Source organism: Aethalodelphis obliquidens, unplaced genomic scaffold, assembly GCF_003676395.1.
Source record: "Aethalodelphis obliquidens isolate GAN/ISIS:26980383/991018 unplaced genomic scaffold, ASM367639v1 scaffold5, whole genome shotgun sequence".
NCBI classification, from domain to species: domain Eukaryota; kingdom Metazoa; phylum Chordata; class Mammalia; order Artiodactyla; family Delphinidae; genus Aethalodelphis; species Aethalodelphis obliquidens.
The window spans coordinates 13,817,508-13,836,230 of record NW_020837949.1 but is presented as its reverse complement, the minus strand read 5'-3'; the positions used below and the strand labels follow the sequence as shown (position 1 = coordinate 13,836,230).

General features: G+C 41.8%; 1 protein-coding gene across 2 annotated transcripts in view; it reads left to right on the top strand.

Annotated features, from left to right (window-relative positions):
• Positions 1-18,723, top strand: part of TBXAS1 (thromboxane A synthase 1) — a 150,198-nt gene that overhangs the window by 27,084 nt on the left and 104,391 nt on the right. For both annotated transcript variants that reach the window (XM_027101746.1, XM_027101747.1), the window contains exons 2-3: positions 8,291-8,384; positions 11,317-11,369. In XM_027101746.1, coding sequence (XP_026957547.1) covers positions 8,291-8,384; positions 11,317-11,369 — 147 coding nt within the window. The remainder of the gene's footprint in view (positions 1-8,290; positions 8,385-11,316; positions 11,370-18,723) is intronic.

The window sequence follows — 18,723 nt, the reverse complement described above, 5'->3', positions numbered from 1 at the left end:
CATCAGCTAATTAGTATCTGTTATTATTATACCTTTGGTTTCTAAGAAACCTGCCTTTGTTCTCCGTATATTCTCTGCCATGTTCTCATGCAGTGGCTTACCAACAACACCTTAGCTTAGAGGACAGAAAGAAACAGGTTAGTGGAGTTCATACAGCACCTGTTTGAAATGTGACAACTCTGACTCAATCACTTAGCAGCACTGCCACCTTGGGCACACTAATTAATTTCCTTAAGTATTAATTTCCTAATCAGTAATATGAGAAGAATATTTATTTCTACCTCTATATAATTGTTGGCAGGCTTATACAAGACAATGTATAAAAAGTTTTTGGCACCGTCCCTGGTACTTAAGAAAGATTAAAAATTATTATAAATTATAATAATAATCATATACCTCTCTTTGTCTATGTAAGTGTATTTTTCTTGTGCTGTGACAAAGTTGTTGTCAGACTACTAACTACAATGACTGTTTTTGTGGTTCCTACTGGGGAAAGAACTGCACAGTAGTCCTCCTTTTCTTCCCCAGAGGAGTGAAGATTATAAGAAGTCTCCTTTTCTGGGTCTTTGGGGACAAATTATAAACGACTGTTACTTAATTTCATGGATAGAGATGGACAGAATTGAAAAGCAATGGGAAAGTCTTTCAACTCCAAAATATCCGTCCCACTCAGTTTTGCTTGTATGCATCTTACAGCACATTTTATATTCAGTAGTCTCCTATTAGAATGAAACTATCAGACAACTAAAGTACTACATTTCAAAATGTGTGGGATGCAGCTAAAGAGGTAATAAGAGGGAGATTTATATCCTTAAAAGCATTTATTAAAAACAAAATAATACTGAAAATAAGTGAGCCAAAATGTTAAGAAGCTAAAGGAGGGACTTCCCTGGTGGCACAGTGGTTAAGAATCTGCCTGCCAATGCAGGGGACATGGGTTCAAGCCCTGGTCCAGGAAGATCCTACATGCTGCGGAGCAACTAAGCCCATGCGCCACAACTACTGAGCCTGCACCCTAGAGCCTGCGAGCTATAACTACTGAGCCCACATGCCACAACTACTGAAGCCCGCACACCTAGAGCCCGTGCTCCACAACAAGAGAAACCACTGTAATGAGAAGCCCACACACTGCCATGAAGAGTAGCTCCTGCTCGCCACAGCTAGAGAAAGCCCGCGCCCAGCAAAAATAAATAAATAAATTTATTTTTTAAAAAAAGAAGCTAAAAGAAAACACATACACACCCACACACAAAACAAAGAGTAAACCCAAAGAAAATAGTAGGAAGATCATAATAAAAAATGAGCATAAAATAATGAACTAGACAACAGCAAAAGAGAGAAAACTAGAAACGATCAACAAAAGTAAAAAGTTGGTGTTTTGAAAAGATTAAATAGACAAACCTATAGAAAGACTAATCAAGGAAAACTTTTCCCAGAAAACTAGGAATGGAAGAAATGTCCTTAACCCAATGAGGGATATCTGTTAAAAATCTACAGTAAAATCTTATACTTAATTTTAAAACATTAGATATATCCACATAGAGTCAGAAATAAGAAAAAGATGTTCTCTCTTACTGTATCTTTTAAACACTGTACTCAAGGTCACAGCCAATGTGATAAGAAAAGAAAATGAAAAGTGAGACAAAAGGATTAGAAAAAAAAAGAGAACAAACTGATATTATTTGCATAAAATAGAATTGTCAGCATAAGATATCAAAGAGAATCCACATGTAAACCAGAAGAACTAATAAGAAAGTTTAGCAGGCTCATGATTACAAGATGGGCATAAAAAACCAAATGGTGTTCCTACACATGAGCAATAAAAATAACCAATATATGTAAACAGCAAAAAGATACTCTGTGCATAAAATTACAAAACGTTACTAAGACAGAGAATGAATCAATGGAGAGATATAACATATTCACAGATGAGAAGACTCAGTGTTGTAATAACATTGGTACTAATTTATAAATTTAATGCAATTCCAATAAAAATTCCGACAGGATTTTTCATCAAACTAGACTAATTCTAAAATTAATATGAGAAAGTAAGATATACTTTCTCTACACTATATACTCTCTACATAAAAAGGTGTAATAGAGTTATAATAGTGAGGCATTAGCATAAGTCAGACAAATGGATCAGAATAGACTCAAGCACCTGTCCTACGGAGGTGTATGATGGAGGCAGCATTATAAACCATTGGGCAGAGAGGGGGTGGTGCAGCAAGCACACTGTCTCTTTGCCAACCCTTTATAGAGGTGCACTCAGCTGTGGGGCAAGATTATTTTTCCCAGGGTCCCAATGACTTATCTGTTCTGATGGGCCACCTCCTACTGTAGAACCTGGCTTAACACATCATCCTCTGATGATTGATTTGGCTTCTCAAATACCTGAAAAGGAGGTGCTCTGAGTAGATACATCAGTTTCTTGCTCCTGGAAAAGGACACCTACTCTTATATAAATTAGTTAATGAACTTTCTGGTTTGCAGGTTATATCTTAGGAGCTAACTTAACTGCTACTAACTGACACATGAATGAATGTACACTAGATGGTTTCCAGCCCTGAGAGCAATGTCAAGAGAGGGCACTGAACATGAAGATGAGGATGTGAAAAGAAAGATGAGGTGCTAAAAGGGGAACTGAGAAGACCTCATATGGAAACTGTTTCCAAGAACTCCTGTCTTGAGGCATGACTGAAGCAATTTCTATATAGTTTCTTTAATTGTCATTGTAGGGGAAGAATGGGGCAAGGAGGAAGGAAACAGAACTTAAAGTCAACTAACAAGACTAGCTAGTTATTTTCTAAACAAAGTCTGTTCAGAATTCATCTGCTAATCTTCCTCTCCCTGCCCAAATGTGTGCTTGGAGTCAACTCACAGTCACCTATTGATGACTGCTCATTTCCCAACTAATTTTTTTTTTTTTTTTTTGCGGTACTGGGGCCTCTCACTGTTGCGGCCTCTCCCGTTGCGGAGCACAGGCTCTGGACGCGCAGGCTCAGTGGCCATGGCTCACAGGCCCAGCCGCTCCGCGGCATGTGAGATCTTCCCGGACCGGGGCACGAACCCGTGTCCCCTGCATCGGCAGGCGGACTCTCAACCACTGTGCCACCAGGGAAGCCCCCAACTAATTTTTTAACCAATTGGTGTAGCACAATTCTGCCTGCCACCTAGATAAACTGTGGTGGGAATAAAGGGGGAAAAGCAAGAGTAATTTCAAAGCTGGGAAATATTTTTTAAGTTGGAGGACAAGGGATGGCAAAAAATGTTCTCTCTCTCTCTAGGAATGAAAACAAATGCAGACATCGAGATATACTGATGTGTCTACAAAATTTGGAAAAACTTTATGAGAGTGTTTGGTGAAATGGATACACTGACACTGAGACCAACTGGGACAAGCTCTCTGGAAAGCAGTTTGGCGTTGCATGCCAGTGTTTAAAACCAGTGACTCAGGGATTTCAGATCTGGATAAGCTTCCTGTGTAAAGTGCCAGGAAAGCTTGACGCATAGAGATGTTTATTGTTGTGGCATAACTTAAATTAACCAAGAAACTGAAAACACCCTAAATATGTAACAATAAAAATAGTTTAGTAAATTATGATATGTCCACAAGAGGAATATATAGCCATAAAAATAATGTTCATAAAGGATTCATAACATGGAGATTTTTTTCCTTATGGTAAATGGAAAAAGTGGAAATATAGAGAAACAGAAAAAAATTATAGAGAACAGGATCTCAGATATATAAAAAATATACTCAGAAAAAACTACAATTATAATAAAATGAGGGTAGGCTTTCTCCCTAATATTTCTAGATTTTTTTGCTCAAATTTCTGTCAAGCATTTCAAGATTCATTTTCTGGAAAGCTAGCAAACCTCATCTTCGGCTCCCATGTCTTAAAATCTTTTGAAGAGGCAAAAATGTAAGCCCTTGTCTAATAAAGTTTCTGATGTGGTCACAACCTTTTATGGAATTGCTGGCAAAGCCTTTAATGGTCGTGCATGTCACCAAGCGTAGAGTAACCATGACAAAGGGCTTCTCTTCTTCAAAGTTGGGACAGGTGGGTTACCTCGCACCCCCGGGCTTTACCTCTTCCTGGAACACCGTGATTTTTATCCCAGGAAAATTGATATTTGCCAAAAGAATCTTTCACCATTTCAAAAATATAAATAGCCACTGAAATTTCCAAAAGCAGCTCACTAAGTAGACATTCTTTGATAGGGATTGTGAAGACATAATGAATGGGCCGAGGAGCTAGCTGTTCTCAGAAGCACACAAGAGAGAAACCAACTCCTCCTCTATGGCCGCTGCTTAAGAGACACAATGAGGGACTCTTGGAGGACAAGCCATTGTTTGACTCTTTTCTACTTTGGCTCCAACCTCAATCAGCTCATCTCTTTAATACACAATTTATCAAAATGTCCCCCAATTTATCATGAGTGGCTTCTTGGGCTAAGCGATGGGCTGACCACTCTTGTTGAATGCATCAAGAAAGGGCTTTGTCTTGGGGAAGACAAAGTATTGGGGAATTTCTTATGTTGAAAATGATCCCATGTGGTTCCATTTATTTTGAGAATGGACAGTAGAAGGAGCACCACTGGTACTGCAGGATTTGTATCCTATAGGGATAACTGACTACTTTGGTTGTAGAAGTGAAACCAAAGGATGCTGTCTGAAGCTACTACATATCCTTTCCATTGGCATTTTCCAACTTAAGTATCCTTAACGTAAACAATGATAGATGTTCATGTTCATAATTGTGGAATACACTTGCATTAGTTCCCATCAAAGAGAAGCTATTCTAAAAATCGCTAGATGGTTTCCAGCCCTGAGAAATGGTGGCTGCATGATATCTGCCTATTACCTGATTTACTAGCATCCCTGGCCACCAGCACGTTTTTGATGGCTCAGGACTTAATGGCCCAATTTGACATAAAAAATTTCTTTCACAATGACAATTTTAAAAAATCATAAATTTATTTATTTATTTTTGGCTGTGTTGGGTCTTCGTTGCTGCGCGCGGGCTTTCTCCAGTTGCGGTGAGCAGGGGCTATTCTTCGTTGTCGTGCGCGGGCTTCTCACTGTGGTGGCCTCTCCTGCTGCGGGGCACGGGCTCCAGGCACACGGACTCTAGAGCACAGGCTCAGCAGTTGCAGCGTATGGGCTCAGCTGCTCCACGGCATGTGGGATCCTCCCGGCCTGGGGCTCAAACCCGTGTCCCCTGCATTGGCAGGCGGATTCTTAACCACTGTGCCACCAGGGAAGCTCCCCACAATGATAATTTTTAGGGTAACAGGAGACATTTAAAAAAATTACTTTTTCATTGACTCTCTAAAACTCATTCATGGGTGTTCCTGGTGTACCAGTTTCCTAGAGCTGCCATAACAAAGTAACACAAACTGGGCTGAAAATACCAGAGTTTGTTGTCTCACAGTTCTGGAAGGCAGAAGTCTGAAATCAAGGTTTTTGCAGGACGATGTTCCCACTGAAATCTGTAGGGAACAATCCTTCCTTGTCTCTTCCTAGCTTCCAGTGGTTTACTGACAATCTTTGGCGTTTCCTGACTTGCAGCCATGTAACTCCAATCTCTGCCTCTGTCATCACATGGCATTCTCCCTGTGTCTCCATGTTTCACATGGCATCCTCTTATGAGGACATCAGCTGTAATGGATTAGGGGTCCACTCTACTTCAGTATGACCTCATCTTTAATTACATTTGCAGCCACCCTATCTCCAAATAAGGTAATATTCTGAGATATTACCTAACTGGGAGTTAGGACTTCAACTTATTTTACGGGGGTGCGGCGGGGGGGTTGACACAATTCAACCCCTAACTCCTTAAGTCCGTGGATTCTGGTTTAGGAGCCTGTTGAGACAGAGCGGAGCCTGGGACCAGAGAATATGAAACATGGATGCAGAGAAGGAAGTGGGAGCAAATGGAACCCACTTTGCAATTTTGCTCAGAAGTCTGGAGACAGTGATCTCTCCCTGCAGATTTTAGTTCAAGGCCTCTAGTTACTGATGGCAACATTTGGCAAATTCCTAGCTGAAGACGCTTAAGTTCTATACTTGACTCCAGGCTGCAAACTGAAGTTTATGGTTGTGTCCAGAACATTCTCTGCTGATGCCATATGCTTGGAAATGTCTGAATTTTGTGCAGAGACACACAGTGGTATTTTTGTAAGTGGAGTTACATAATTAGGGCATGGGCTTGCATGATAATTAGCATGTGTAATTAGGCACAGACTTCTTGTCCTTTAATTAGACAATCAAGACATCTAATTACAAAATTAAGATGTAATTACGTGGCCCAAGATCGACATATTTCTTTCTACCCATTAGAGATTACATTTAGAAAATAATTCACAAAAACTGATGAAAAAATGAACTAGAAACCAGATTTGAGGATGTTGAAGGGAGTGTTAAGTGGACTGGTAAGTCTCCTCTGGTCTTTCCTCTTACACGTGAAGGGGGTTATTTAAAACATCATAGTCTACTTGAATCACTTTTACACACTCTGCTGTCAACCTTTGGCATACACACTAATGAAGAGGAATGTTGGCATGACTAATCCATGTAATTCACACATGGCCCTTGAGTGTGGTTTGTAATTACACTTGAACGTGGACTTAAATGTGATGTCCTGGGGATTCATTCAAACCCAATAATGCAGCTAATATGGTGGAAACCTTGCTCGGGAAAACTGGGAGGAGAGCCCGTTTTCCCTTTCTGCCCTGGCTTGGCTCTCCCTGTAGCCACTTTAAAGGTAGATGCTTTGCTCAGAATAACACAAAACAGTTAACCTGTTGTCATTTCCCTGATTATTTGAGTATTCATTGCAATGTTCTTATTTTAAGTGGTCCTTATTGGACAGCAGGCAGCAAAGTGGAAGGTCCGAGTCTACAGCAAACACTCCATCTTTCTAATGATACGTGAGTCTTAGAGCAGTGGGGTTTTTTAAGTGCCAGTACTCCTTTGAAGTCTGGCTATATGAATATTCTCCATATTTTTCCTTGCTCTTAAATTGAGATTTGGCTAATCTTTGCATGATGCTAAACACCCAGTCTGACTCATTAATTTTTCTGAACTAGCTGAACTTTTGACCTAATTGGCTGGCTGATTAGGGATTACAGCCATATGTCCAGGTTTTTCTAAGCCAATTCTGACTTTCACTATGTTATCCCTCTGTTCCCATAAACTGTTGAAATATCCTAGTAATTCCAGTGTTTTGACAGCCACACTGCACTCCTCAGACTGCCGCTTTCTCCTGGAAAGTGGCACAGAAATCTGTCGGGCCATGTTTCCTGATTTGGGGTAAGGAAAATATGCTTCCCATATGGTTTCAGGCCATGAAAACAGACATTAGGAGTTTGTAAGTGCTTGGTGATGAGGTCTTGTCTCCATGGTGTGTCCCTTCCATCCCTATTTTTTATTTTTCTCTATTAGGCCATGGAATGGGATGAGGGATATGTCCAGGGGTCAGTTTTGACCAAGGAAAACCACATATTTGCACAGGGAACTGATTTTTGCCATTGTTACTTTTTTTGCTTTGCCTTGTAAGACAATTGTTCGTGGTAGATTTAAAGGCCGAGCAGCTGAAGTGGGGAGAGGTGCAGTTTGGTTGGTTTTTTTTTTTTGGTGGGGGGATGCCCACGCTGCCCGGCCTGTGGGATCTTAGTTCCCCAACCAGGGATCGAACCCGGACCCTAGGCAATAAAATTGCAGAGTCCTAATCACTGGACTGCCAGGGAATTCCCAAGGTGCAGTTTAAAAAAAAATTTACTGGGACTTCCCTGGTGTTCCAGTGGGTAAGACTCCGCGCTCCCAATGCAGGGGGCCCAGGTTCGATCCCTGGTGGGGGAACTAGATCCCGCACACATGCCTCAGCTAAGAGTTCGCATGCCGCAAGGAAGATCCCGCACACCTCAACTAAGACTCGGCACAGCCTAAATTAAATAAATTAATTAATTAAATTTAAAAAAAAGTTACTGATGGAAATTGTAGGTGGGGAAGGGTCATTTGGGCTACATCACCTCTAAGCGGACTTCCAGCTAAGAGATCTGAGGATGACTTGATCTCAAGCTTGTTATCAGGAGGAGTTTACTGAGCTCTATTCATGCCACTCCCTCACCTCTAGGCCTCCACCTCTTCAGTCCTTAGATGCTGTCAACTGGAAACTTTCTCTACCCTTACTTCTAGTGAATTCAATAATTCTGATTTCTAACAGGGCCAGAAGTGTGACTGCAAACCTGTGTCTTGGTTTTTAAAATGTGCTTTTCCCTTCAGGTACTCCACATCAGCATTTTCGAGACTAGAGAAGTTGGGCATCAGACATCCCAAGGCTTCTCCTTTTATCGGAAACTTGACATTTTTCCGCCAGGTAAGGGCTGCCTTCCACTGTCTTTCGGCATAAGATGCTCTGAGCCCAGTGCAGCTTTACCCACAAAGCATTGCTCTCGTCTAGGTCGCCCACACCCAGGGAGGTCTATGTGCGAAAGCGCCACGGAATGAGCCTTCCTCTGCTTGCATCAATTCTTATGTGATGAGAATGATCCCTCACTGATCACTCGTCAATACATACTGAGTCCTGGTATCCATTCATTCATCCAAAAACCCAATTAATGAGTGTCTAAGGTGTGCCAGGCCCTGGAATGTGGAAGAAGTAGAAGTTGTCCGTGCCCTAGCGCTAGCATGGGTGGTAGAGATGGTAGCTGCAGTTGTCCTTCAGAGGAGAGAGAGTTCCGTCAGGGCTAGAGTCATCCTGGAGGACTTCCTGGAGGAGGGAATCTGCAGGAGCGATAGACACAAAGACAAGAACACACACACCAGGTGGGGAGCAATGACGTGTGTGATTGCACCATGTGAGAAAGAGGGCACAGCTTGGGAAGCAGCCTGGACTAGAAAGAGGAGATTGGGGAGTGCCAGGGAACACCACTGTGTGTGTGTGTGTGAGAGAGAGAGAGAGAGAGACAGAGACAGAGACAGAGAGACAGAGAGACAGGCTAGATCACTGACAGTCCAGAAAGGCAAGTGAAGAACTGTGCGTGTCCCATCACTGGTGCATAGAAGTGGGGAGGGGGACACCAAAGAGGAAGATTTCTCTGCAAGGGGGAGGATTTAGGTCAGGTCTGTAGAATCCAACTGCTGTTGAGGTCTGTCTGGATGTGAAGTGGTGAGGGCTTGGCCCGGGTGGAGATGAGAGTGAAAGAGAAGAACAGCGGGGGCAAAATTAGTAACCCTCGTGGCAAATTAGGTGTGGAGGATTCAAGGGAGAATGGCCGTGAGTTGACAAAAATCAAAGGTCGGGAGGTTGGTTGGTTTAAGGAGGTACCTTTGATTTGCCAAAGTAACATGGAAGTGGAAATGCCAGAGGGCATTTGGAGATAGGGGCCCAGGACTCTTATCTTCGGAGGTTATTTTTTTTTCTTAAGTTGGGTTTTCTCAGAAGCCAGATGATTTATTCTGCTAACTCCTGGGGGTGCTGCCACCAGACCCGACATCAGGAGCCTACAGATCCTGCATGTGAAGAGCCACTAAGCCAAACAAAGGCAGGAAGTATGAAATTGGGGCCAATCCTGATAATATCCCCTGAAGATCTCTTTAGGAGTTCCCCACCCCTGCCCCCGGAAAGGCTGGCCCTTGGCGTTAGATAGAAAATAACATAGACTATTTCTGTCCTTTTTCCTTCCCATCTCAGTTTCTCTTCTGTTCCTTTCTGTCCCTTTCTCAGTCCAACACCCCTTTCCACTCTTCATTGCTGTTTCTCTCTTCCCAGCGTTCTTTTTAAACACCTCCTTCTCTCCTCTCTAGCTCAGGGGTGGCCAGGCCACAACTTTCAGCCCACAAACAGCATCTCATCAAGGCTCCCCATGAGCTCCTTGGAGCAAGTGTGAAGACATTTCTAAGTACCAAAACAGAACAACAGACCAGATAGGAAATTAAAGCAAATAAATGTCACATATTTCTGGGGGGAAATGATCAGGTGCCTTCAGTCAAGTAATTAATTTAGTCTCAGCATTTTGAGGAAAGCTGTATCCCCGTCGATGTGACAAGAACACTGTGCCCTGCCTCTGGATAATTTCCACATATGCTCCCTTTCTGCTCGTCATCCTTGTAGCTGCAAACCCTGCCAAGTTCTTGCTAGAACACAGTTATTTCACTGACCGTTTCCATAGTCACATGAGCTTTCTTTGATGGACGGCAAGCTTAGACGGCGTAGCTAGATTTAATGAGCCTGGGACGGATTTCCATTAAGAGCATCCACCTCTTCTACCCCCCAACTCTCTACTCGCACCCACACGTCGTATATCTGCCTGACCACTCCATTCCCACAGCACAAGTCTAGAGCGTTTTCCTGTCCACTGGCTCCATCCCAACCTGAGAATATTTTCATGTTTACTTCTTTCCCACAACACGATGGATCCAGCCATCTCCAAGCCTTCACCCACACCATCCCCCTGTGTATATCTGCACACATACTCCACCCCTACAGCACAATGGGTCTAGCATTTTCTGACCCTCTACCCCTACTCCACCCCATGTATATCTCCAGGAATCCTCCTTTCCCACCCCAAAGTGTGTCTAATATATAAAGTCGCTCTAAGGTTCTTATGCTTTGAATACGTTGATTTTAGTTAAAATTTAACTTGGATCATAATTCAGAATTTGTGATAATTTGGGTACACTCAGCAGACGTTTACGCATATAGTGGCTGTGAAAAGAGGTTTTGCCCCCAATAATAATAATATAAACCAAATGGCAGAGGAGAATGTGAACATAGTTGAGAAAGCAAAAAATTTTCAAATATTTTAGCATCAATTATACAAAAACAGGATAAGTACAGATGATCTCTTCTGTCCATTAAAGCAGAGCTGACTGAGACTTTCTCTTGGCAGTATTGTTTTTTCACGCAACTAGTGTTTTTTGTTTTCTTTTGTTTTGTTTTGCTGTACGCGGGCCTCTCACTGTTGTGGCCTCTCCCATCGTGGAGCATAGGCTCCGGACGCGCAGGCTCAGCGGCCATGGCTCACGGGCCCAGCCGCTCCGTGGCATGTGGGATCTTCCCAGACCAGAGCACGAACCCGTGTCCCCTGCATCGGCAGGCGGACTCTCAACCACTGTGCCACCAGGGAAGCCCATCACGCAACTAGTTTATTCTAATACTCCAAAATACTTGAAAACAATATAACTTCAATTATTTTTTATTGTTTATGTAACTGTGTTCTCACTATTCCAGACTTTCTTTCTGAATAAGTTTGAATATTTGAAATATTGTTCATCTGATTCTTACTACAGTGCTCTGTTTACTGCAGGGTTTCTGGGAAAGCCAGATGGAGCTCAGAAAGCAATACGGACCTCTGAGTGGGTAAGAGGGAAACTCCATTCTTCTACCATATATTTTGATTTGTGTGTGTTAAATTGATATGGAAGGAAGGACAAGAATGGGAATGTGGCATGTGTTTATAACTTCTGAGGATCCACAAAGCGAGTGCCCAGCAGTATAGACAGGGCTCCTAGAGAAGACCCCAGGGGTCCCCAGTGTGCACGGTGCTAGCCTGAAGAGCACCACTTCCCAGCCTCTAAACCCTGACCATCTGAGTCAGGCCCTGGGTGCCCTGACCATCTCTCACCGCTGTGCCAAAGGTGTGCTTCAAAGGACACAATGGCCGTCCACACCTCAGTCTAATTTGCCTTGACAACCCATGGCAAGTCTTTCCCCACGAACTTATCTAAACCTTACTTGGACCTGTAAAATAATGCTGTCAGCTATATAGCCATATAATCTGTTATTCGACACAGTACACATCTGAAAGTTAAAGGGGATGTGATTCCCAATTACCCCAGGACAACGGCAGAAACTAACAAAGACTGACCTGGATATACCGGGTCACGTGGTCACCCTAATTCTCAGCCATATAAAGGAATATAGGCCTTCCCCTGATGTTTCCCGTATTTTCCCCCTTTATGCTTCAGAGTATGCTTCTTTAAAAAGAAAATTCGAGAATCTGACAAACAAACCCATGATCAGACCATTTACCCTATTCAAGACTGAACAGACTTGAATCATGTTGATTCTCAGCACACATCCTTCCACACTGGAGTCCTAGACATTTTCCCTCAGCTACTGGATGGATGATTTTTGGTAGTTCTTTTCCAGATTTTCAGGTCTCTGATAACTTTTTTAGGTGCAGCGAAATTCTGTGGTGTCCCTACTGTATATCCTAACGGGGTCCAGTGGTTTGTGAGCCCTTCTATCCACACGACATGATGCTTGCTCCCCCAGTGTTGATTTTCAAAAGGGATTCACTTGTATTCTTTGTGGAGATGCCAGGAGATCCATGGTTTTGGCCAAGTTCTCCTCAGTTTGCTATCACTCTTCAATTTACTATGTAACACTGCAAAGGTAGTACATGAAGATATTCTACTGGATGGTCTCTGATTAGTTTGTTATTCCTGGATAACAAACTACTCCAAAATGCAGTGATTTAAACACAATAAGTTATTATTGATCATGTGCCTAAGGGTTGGCTGGAATTGGCTGATCTAAGCTCGCCTGGCTGGGAAGCTCAGCTGGGCTCCCTGGTGCTTCTGCATGTTCAGCTAGGGAGGTGGCTCATCTAGGCCAGGCCCAGCTGGGGCAGCTGTGCTCCACACACTTGTTTCATCCTCCTTGGGATGGCAGGCAAGCCAGGGCAGGCTCTTCTCACGGTGAAGGCAAAGGGTCAAGAGAGCAAGCCCCCAAATGCAAGAACATTTTAAGTTCCTGCTAACATTCTATTGGCCAAACCCAAAGTCAAGGCAGAAAGCACGCTCCGCGTGCAGTGAGGCCAAAGCAAGTTACTTGGCCAAGCCTGACACTGATGGAGCAGGGAGATGTATTCCTCTAAAGGAAGAGTGGGGAGATGGTGCGTATTTTTAGTAATAGGGAACTCCACCTCACTCTCTAAGACCCCTTTTAGCTCGGTCTTTACTTACTTTTTTTTTAGTTCATAGCTTCCTGCTTTAAGCATAAGAGGTACTCAAGAACTTATCTTTCCAACAGTCTCATTCTGCAGTTGACTTGACATTGACCTTGGAGACTGTCTCATACATTTCTGAGACATAGCACTGACTCAGAAGGACGGTGGCTTCCCCAGAATTAGATAAAGGCCTTCCTGAGTTTGAGTTCTAGGAATTACCTCCCTGGAGTACTTCTGTACAGATTTTCAGAGTACAGCCCTTGGGTATTTTAAAATAATTTTTAAATGTCAGATGAAGAGTTTAAATTGCACTGTATTAACTGGTGGATTGTGATGATGGTGGTGGTGGTGGTGGTGGTGGTGGTGGTGGTGGTGGTGGTGGTGTGTGTGTGTGTGTGTGTGTGTGTGTGTGTGTGTGAGAGAGAGAGAGAGAGAGAGAGAGAGAGAGAGAGAGAGAGAGAAACAACTGATTTCCTTGACAACAGGATGTCCAATCAACTTTCACCCCCAACTTTAACACAAGGTACCCTTTTCGTTTCAAGAAAACTTAAATCATAGAGAATGGTTTCAAGTGAGGTTGTAGAGAGAGAAATTGCAGTATCAACTCTGGTAAAAAGGGAAAACAATGAAAGGTGATGGCATAGTTTCTTCATACAAAGCTATCAACTTTTTCTGCCTTAGAAAAAATGATGAGCCTTACTTAAAACGCTAACTTCTTTTTCAACGTGTCCACTGCTGGACTGAGAGGCACTGCAGCGGTGGGGTGAAGTCCTGTTTGAGCTCTGTAACCTGGGTGAGACTCAGTATGCTCACCTCTTCAGATGAAAGGGTTGAACTAGTCTATATTTAAGGTCCTTTCTAGCCCTAAAAATGATTTTGTTACTGCTTAAATTCGAACGAAATTGTTTCACTGACTGGGAATGGCAAGGATGAACCATGATCAATGAAAGATCCTTCTTTTAGGAAATGATTTGGTTTGAATTGTCTTAACTTTTAGACTCCTTCTGTCATTAGGAAACATCATTGATCCCATATTGGTCCCCTTAAAATTGAAATAGTAGATTGATTCCTCATTTGACAAGTGAAACCCCATGCAGTTGATGCCATACAGAGATGCATGTGTCCTTAGATGACAGGGCAGTACTATACGTTGGGAGAAAATATGGGCAGAGAGGGTCTTCTCTTTACTCTGTTCCTGAAAACCAAACCTGATGATTATTTATGCTTATTATCTGTTGTCACCATAGCAACTCAGTCAGAGTTTGCGTCCCCAAACTGGAAACCTGCTTCTTCCCCTTTTCCCTTTCCTGCTTTGAGGAAGGTAGTGCTGGAGAAGCCTTCTGCTGAGAGGGGTTGACAGCACCAATATTTGTTACCATCACCGTGACCACCACTGAGAATCCAGTGTCTTCACCAAGTGTCTAATTATGCTGCCTTCTTTGCTAGGCCCTGTGCAAATAAAACTATGCACATTGTCTCTGGCTCCTTTGAACTTGACTGTAAAGCAGGAGGGCTGGCATGCACACCTATACAACTTTTCTTCACAATTCACGATTAGAACGCTCTTGAACTGCACGTTAGCTCAGTAGCCCCCTCCCTCACCCTCGAGGGGTATGTCCCAAGACCCCCAGTGGATGCCCGAAACCGCAGATAGTATTGAACCCTATGTAAATCATGCTTTTCCTGTACATACATACCAATGATAAAGTTTAATTGATAAATTAGGCACAGTAAGGATTAACAACAACAATAATGGAACAATTATAACAATATATGGTAATAAAAGTTATGTGAATGTGGTCTCTCTCTCTTAGAATACCTTACTGTACAAATTTAATGCCTTTCCATCTTAACTAAGCACTTATCAGGCACTGTGGCCGTATCTTTTATGGTTTGTGGTGTGGCAGCAAAACTAGCAGAAATTTCTTTTTCCTTCTTCACAATTTCATGGACGGAAGATGCGTTCTTACTGTAGATCTTGGCAACCTCCGCACATGATTATTTTCTTTCCTTATTCAGTGGAGAACTTCCATCTTTTCACGGAAAGAAAACACTTTATAGCTTCTCTTTGACATATCCAAATTGTCAGCATCATTACTCTTGTACCGTAGGGCTGTTATTAAGTAAAATAAGGGCTACTTGAACACAAGCACTGAGATACCACGACAGTCGATCTGGAAACTGATTTGGCTACTAGGTGACCAATGGGTGGGCGGGATATGCTGAACAAAGGGATGATTCACATCCTCGGCGAGTGGAGTTTATCACACTGCTGAGAACATTTTAACACTTAACCATTGAACACTTATGAAGTGTTTATTTCTGGAATTTTCCACTTAATGTTTTTGGACCACTGTTGACCACAAGTAACTGAAACCAGGGAAAGCAAAACTGCAGGTAAGCTGGGGACTAATGTACCCCTGGCAACATATTATGAAGAAAGAAAGGCTTTACTGCTTTAGATAACCTTCAATTAATGATTACTTGTTAACTCCTTCAGTCTGAGATTGAGCCCCAAACTGGATTTATATTCCTTCCCAAACCCTAAAAGAATAGTATCAACATAATCATCATACATTTGGGATTGAGTGTAAACAGGATAGAGATTATGTTCCCTCCAATTCGTGACTGACTTTGTAAGCCAGTGGATGACAAGCGTTTATTGTGCTGTTACCGTGAATTACTTAGAAATACATACACAGCAGCCTAAGTTCAGCTCACGTGCAACTCCTAAAGGCTCCTATCCAAAGCCCCTTTTCCCCTTATCTCATCTCTGCTGTAAGTGGTAGCTCTGCAGTTATTCTTTTATTTAGCCTCATCCCCATTTCTTTTTGCCTCCCGCATCGCTTTCATCTTGATTTCTAGTAGACCCTCAGTTCCGTCTTGTTGAATTTGACTTCCATGCTTCCTGGTATCCATCACCCATGCCCCTCCATTTGATTCCTGTATCCATCCCTTCATCAAGCCAGATTTGTTGAATAATCTTATAAACTCCCATTAGAACATCAGGTTGTAAGTAGATAAACATACACATTGCACATAATTCATAAAGTACAAAGACACAGAAAAAAAGTAAAATGGACTCCCACCTCGGACCCTCAGCCAGTTCCCCCAGAAGCAAACTCTGTTATCAATTTCTGAATACTCAAATGAATAATATATGACAGATGTAGTTCTCCACCTTGCTTTGTTCATTAATGATATTGGGGAAACTGTTCCGTTTCAACACACTCATTCTTATTAAATGCTGTTCTATTTTTTTTAAAGATTCTACTGTATGGATGTATGCTAATTTTAAAAGCAAGTTCTCAGTTGATGAATGCTTTTTGCTTTTATAAACAATACAGCAGTGAATATTCTTGTGTATACATCATTATTATCTTGTGTAAGGATGTCTGTAGGATAAATTCCTCGAAATGGAGTTATCAGGTCAAAGATTATCTACATTTTTATTTTGGTAAATATAGCTAAATTGCTCTCACTAGGGAGCAATTTACACTCCCATAAATAAGCATATGAAGGCACCTGGTTTCCTCACACATTAAAAATGTGTGGTCACAATTCTAAATCTTTACCATTTGATGGTAGTTTTAACTAGCATTTCTCTAATTATGAGAAAGTTTGAGCATCTTTTCATAGGTTTAAAATTTCTGAAGAATCCTTTGCCACTTTTCTATTGGGTTATTGATCTTTTCCTAATTTATTTGTAGAAGCTCTTTATTTATGAAAGAAAATAGCTCTTCACGAGGGGTCTGGGTCACTGGAAATCTTCTGCTTCTTCATTTAGTTGCTGATGGGAGTGTTCAGTTTGTGAAAATTCATGATCGGTACACTTTTCAATAATGTATATGATTCTTTTCTGTATATAAGTGTATTATACTTTAATAAAATGGGTTTTTAAAAGACTTGCAATGTTACCAACCTGCTTCAGTCAATATACAGTAATAATTCACCGTTAAAAAAAATAGCCCTTTATGTTTAATATATGTTGCAAACATTCTCTCCTTTTTATCACATCTTTGACTTTGTTTATTGTGTATCTCTTCCCATCAGAAAACATTTGTTTTTGTATTATTGAATTTAACCTATTTTAATGGTGTCTACATTTTGTATCTTACCCAGTAAGGCTTTCTCCACTAAGGATATATATTTTTAAACTTCCATTTTTTTCTAGTATTTTTTATTTCATTTAAAAATTTAGATATTTGATCCACCAGGTATTTATTTGAGGGTAAGGATGGAGGTAGGGATCCACCCTCATTGTTTCCAGATGGTGGCGTTCCTTCTGGAAATGCATCCTTTCCCAATTGATTTAAAATGTCATTTTTATCATTTACTGGTTCCTATATGTATTTCTGACTTCTCTGCTCCATTCTTCTGCTTGATCATAGGCTAGTGTCACGCTGAATACTCTCGTTTGGTACCTATAGCACCTTCTTATACCTAGCAGCAAAAGAGTATTCTAAGGACATCTCTGTAAGTATCAGAATCTAAAGCAGTCTATCTCCCAGGGAACCTTAGGTCTCTGCACTTAAAAAAAAAAAAAAAATCAATTTAGCAAATATAAAGATTTTAGCATAAAGGACCCGGCACTTAGACCCACAGTTCACGCCCACAGGAGGTAGATGTGTCTCATATGCCTCCAACTTGGAGGTTCTTAGCACCATGTTTTATTTAACTACCCAGCACGTATGAACTAATAACACCTTGTCACCAGGCAATGAGGAAGCTGAGGACTTTGGGAGACACACGAAAAAACATGTGGCATCAGCAAAGATAACAGTAGGATCGTTCAGACATTTTTTTAGGCTCATTTAAGATTCCATTCCAGGAGGAGAGCGTGTGCTCCGGAACTAAGGTGTGAAAACTTCTCACGTAAGCGCTCTTCACCATCGTGCTTGTGTACTATTTAGATGAGGTTGAAGAGCCACATAGAGATGGTTTACTTAAATGCAGTCATATGTCTCTGTCATCAACACGTGGGAGGTTTGCTGGCCTACTTCCATAGATCCAGAACTCTGGGAACTGAAAGGCCCCTAAGGACTCAGCCTGTTGCACCCTGTGTCACGTGACTGCTCTCTGCTTTAGAAGATACTGAGGCATCTGAATATGCTGGACTTGAAAATGAGGGAGAGGATGGGTGGGGGGGAACTATGGCCGATCTGTTGGAAAAAATACAAGTATTCAGACTCACACTGGGCAGCTGGTATGGGGAGGTGGTTCTTGTTTTTAAACTGGACTGAGCTCCATAGAATCATAGATGTTGAAGAAAGGCAGAAATCTTAGGTTGAAGTGAAGCCACAGTTGCAAAACTGCCTCCCAGACAATGCGCAGAAGTCAAACTTTTAAGTTTCTGCTAATAGGGAGTGCATGCCTCAGAATGAGACCCATTTACTGAGTGACCTAAAAATGCGACTCCGTTTTCAGAGGAATTGATGAAAATGAAAACACATCATGATCACTGAGAAAACACAGTACCCTTGAAACTGTGGAATGAGGTACAGAAATCCTAAATTATCCTCACATTTCTGGCCATAACGCTAGACTGGGGGCAATATTGGGGTCCCCTAGCTTGGTAAAAGCGGAATCTTTTATGAGAGTTGAAAGCAAAGCTTAGGATCACTGGCTTCAAGTAATTTGAGTCTGAAACCAAAATGAATATGACACCTGATGGTCCCTATGTCATAATTATTGAGAATCATTTCAGTGAGTTACATATCAATAGTCTCACTGGTCAACATAGATCAATCACTAACACTC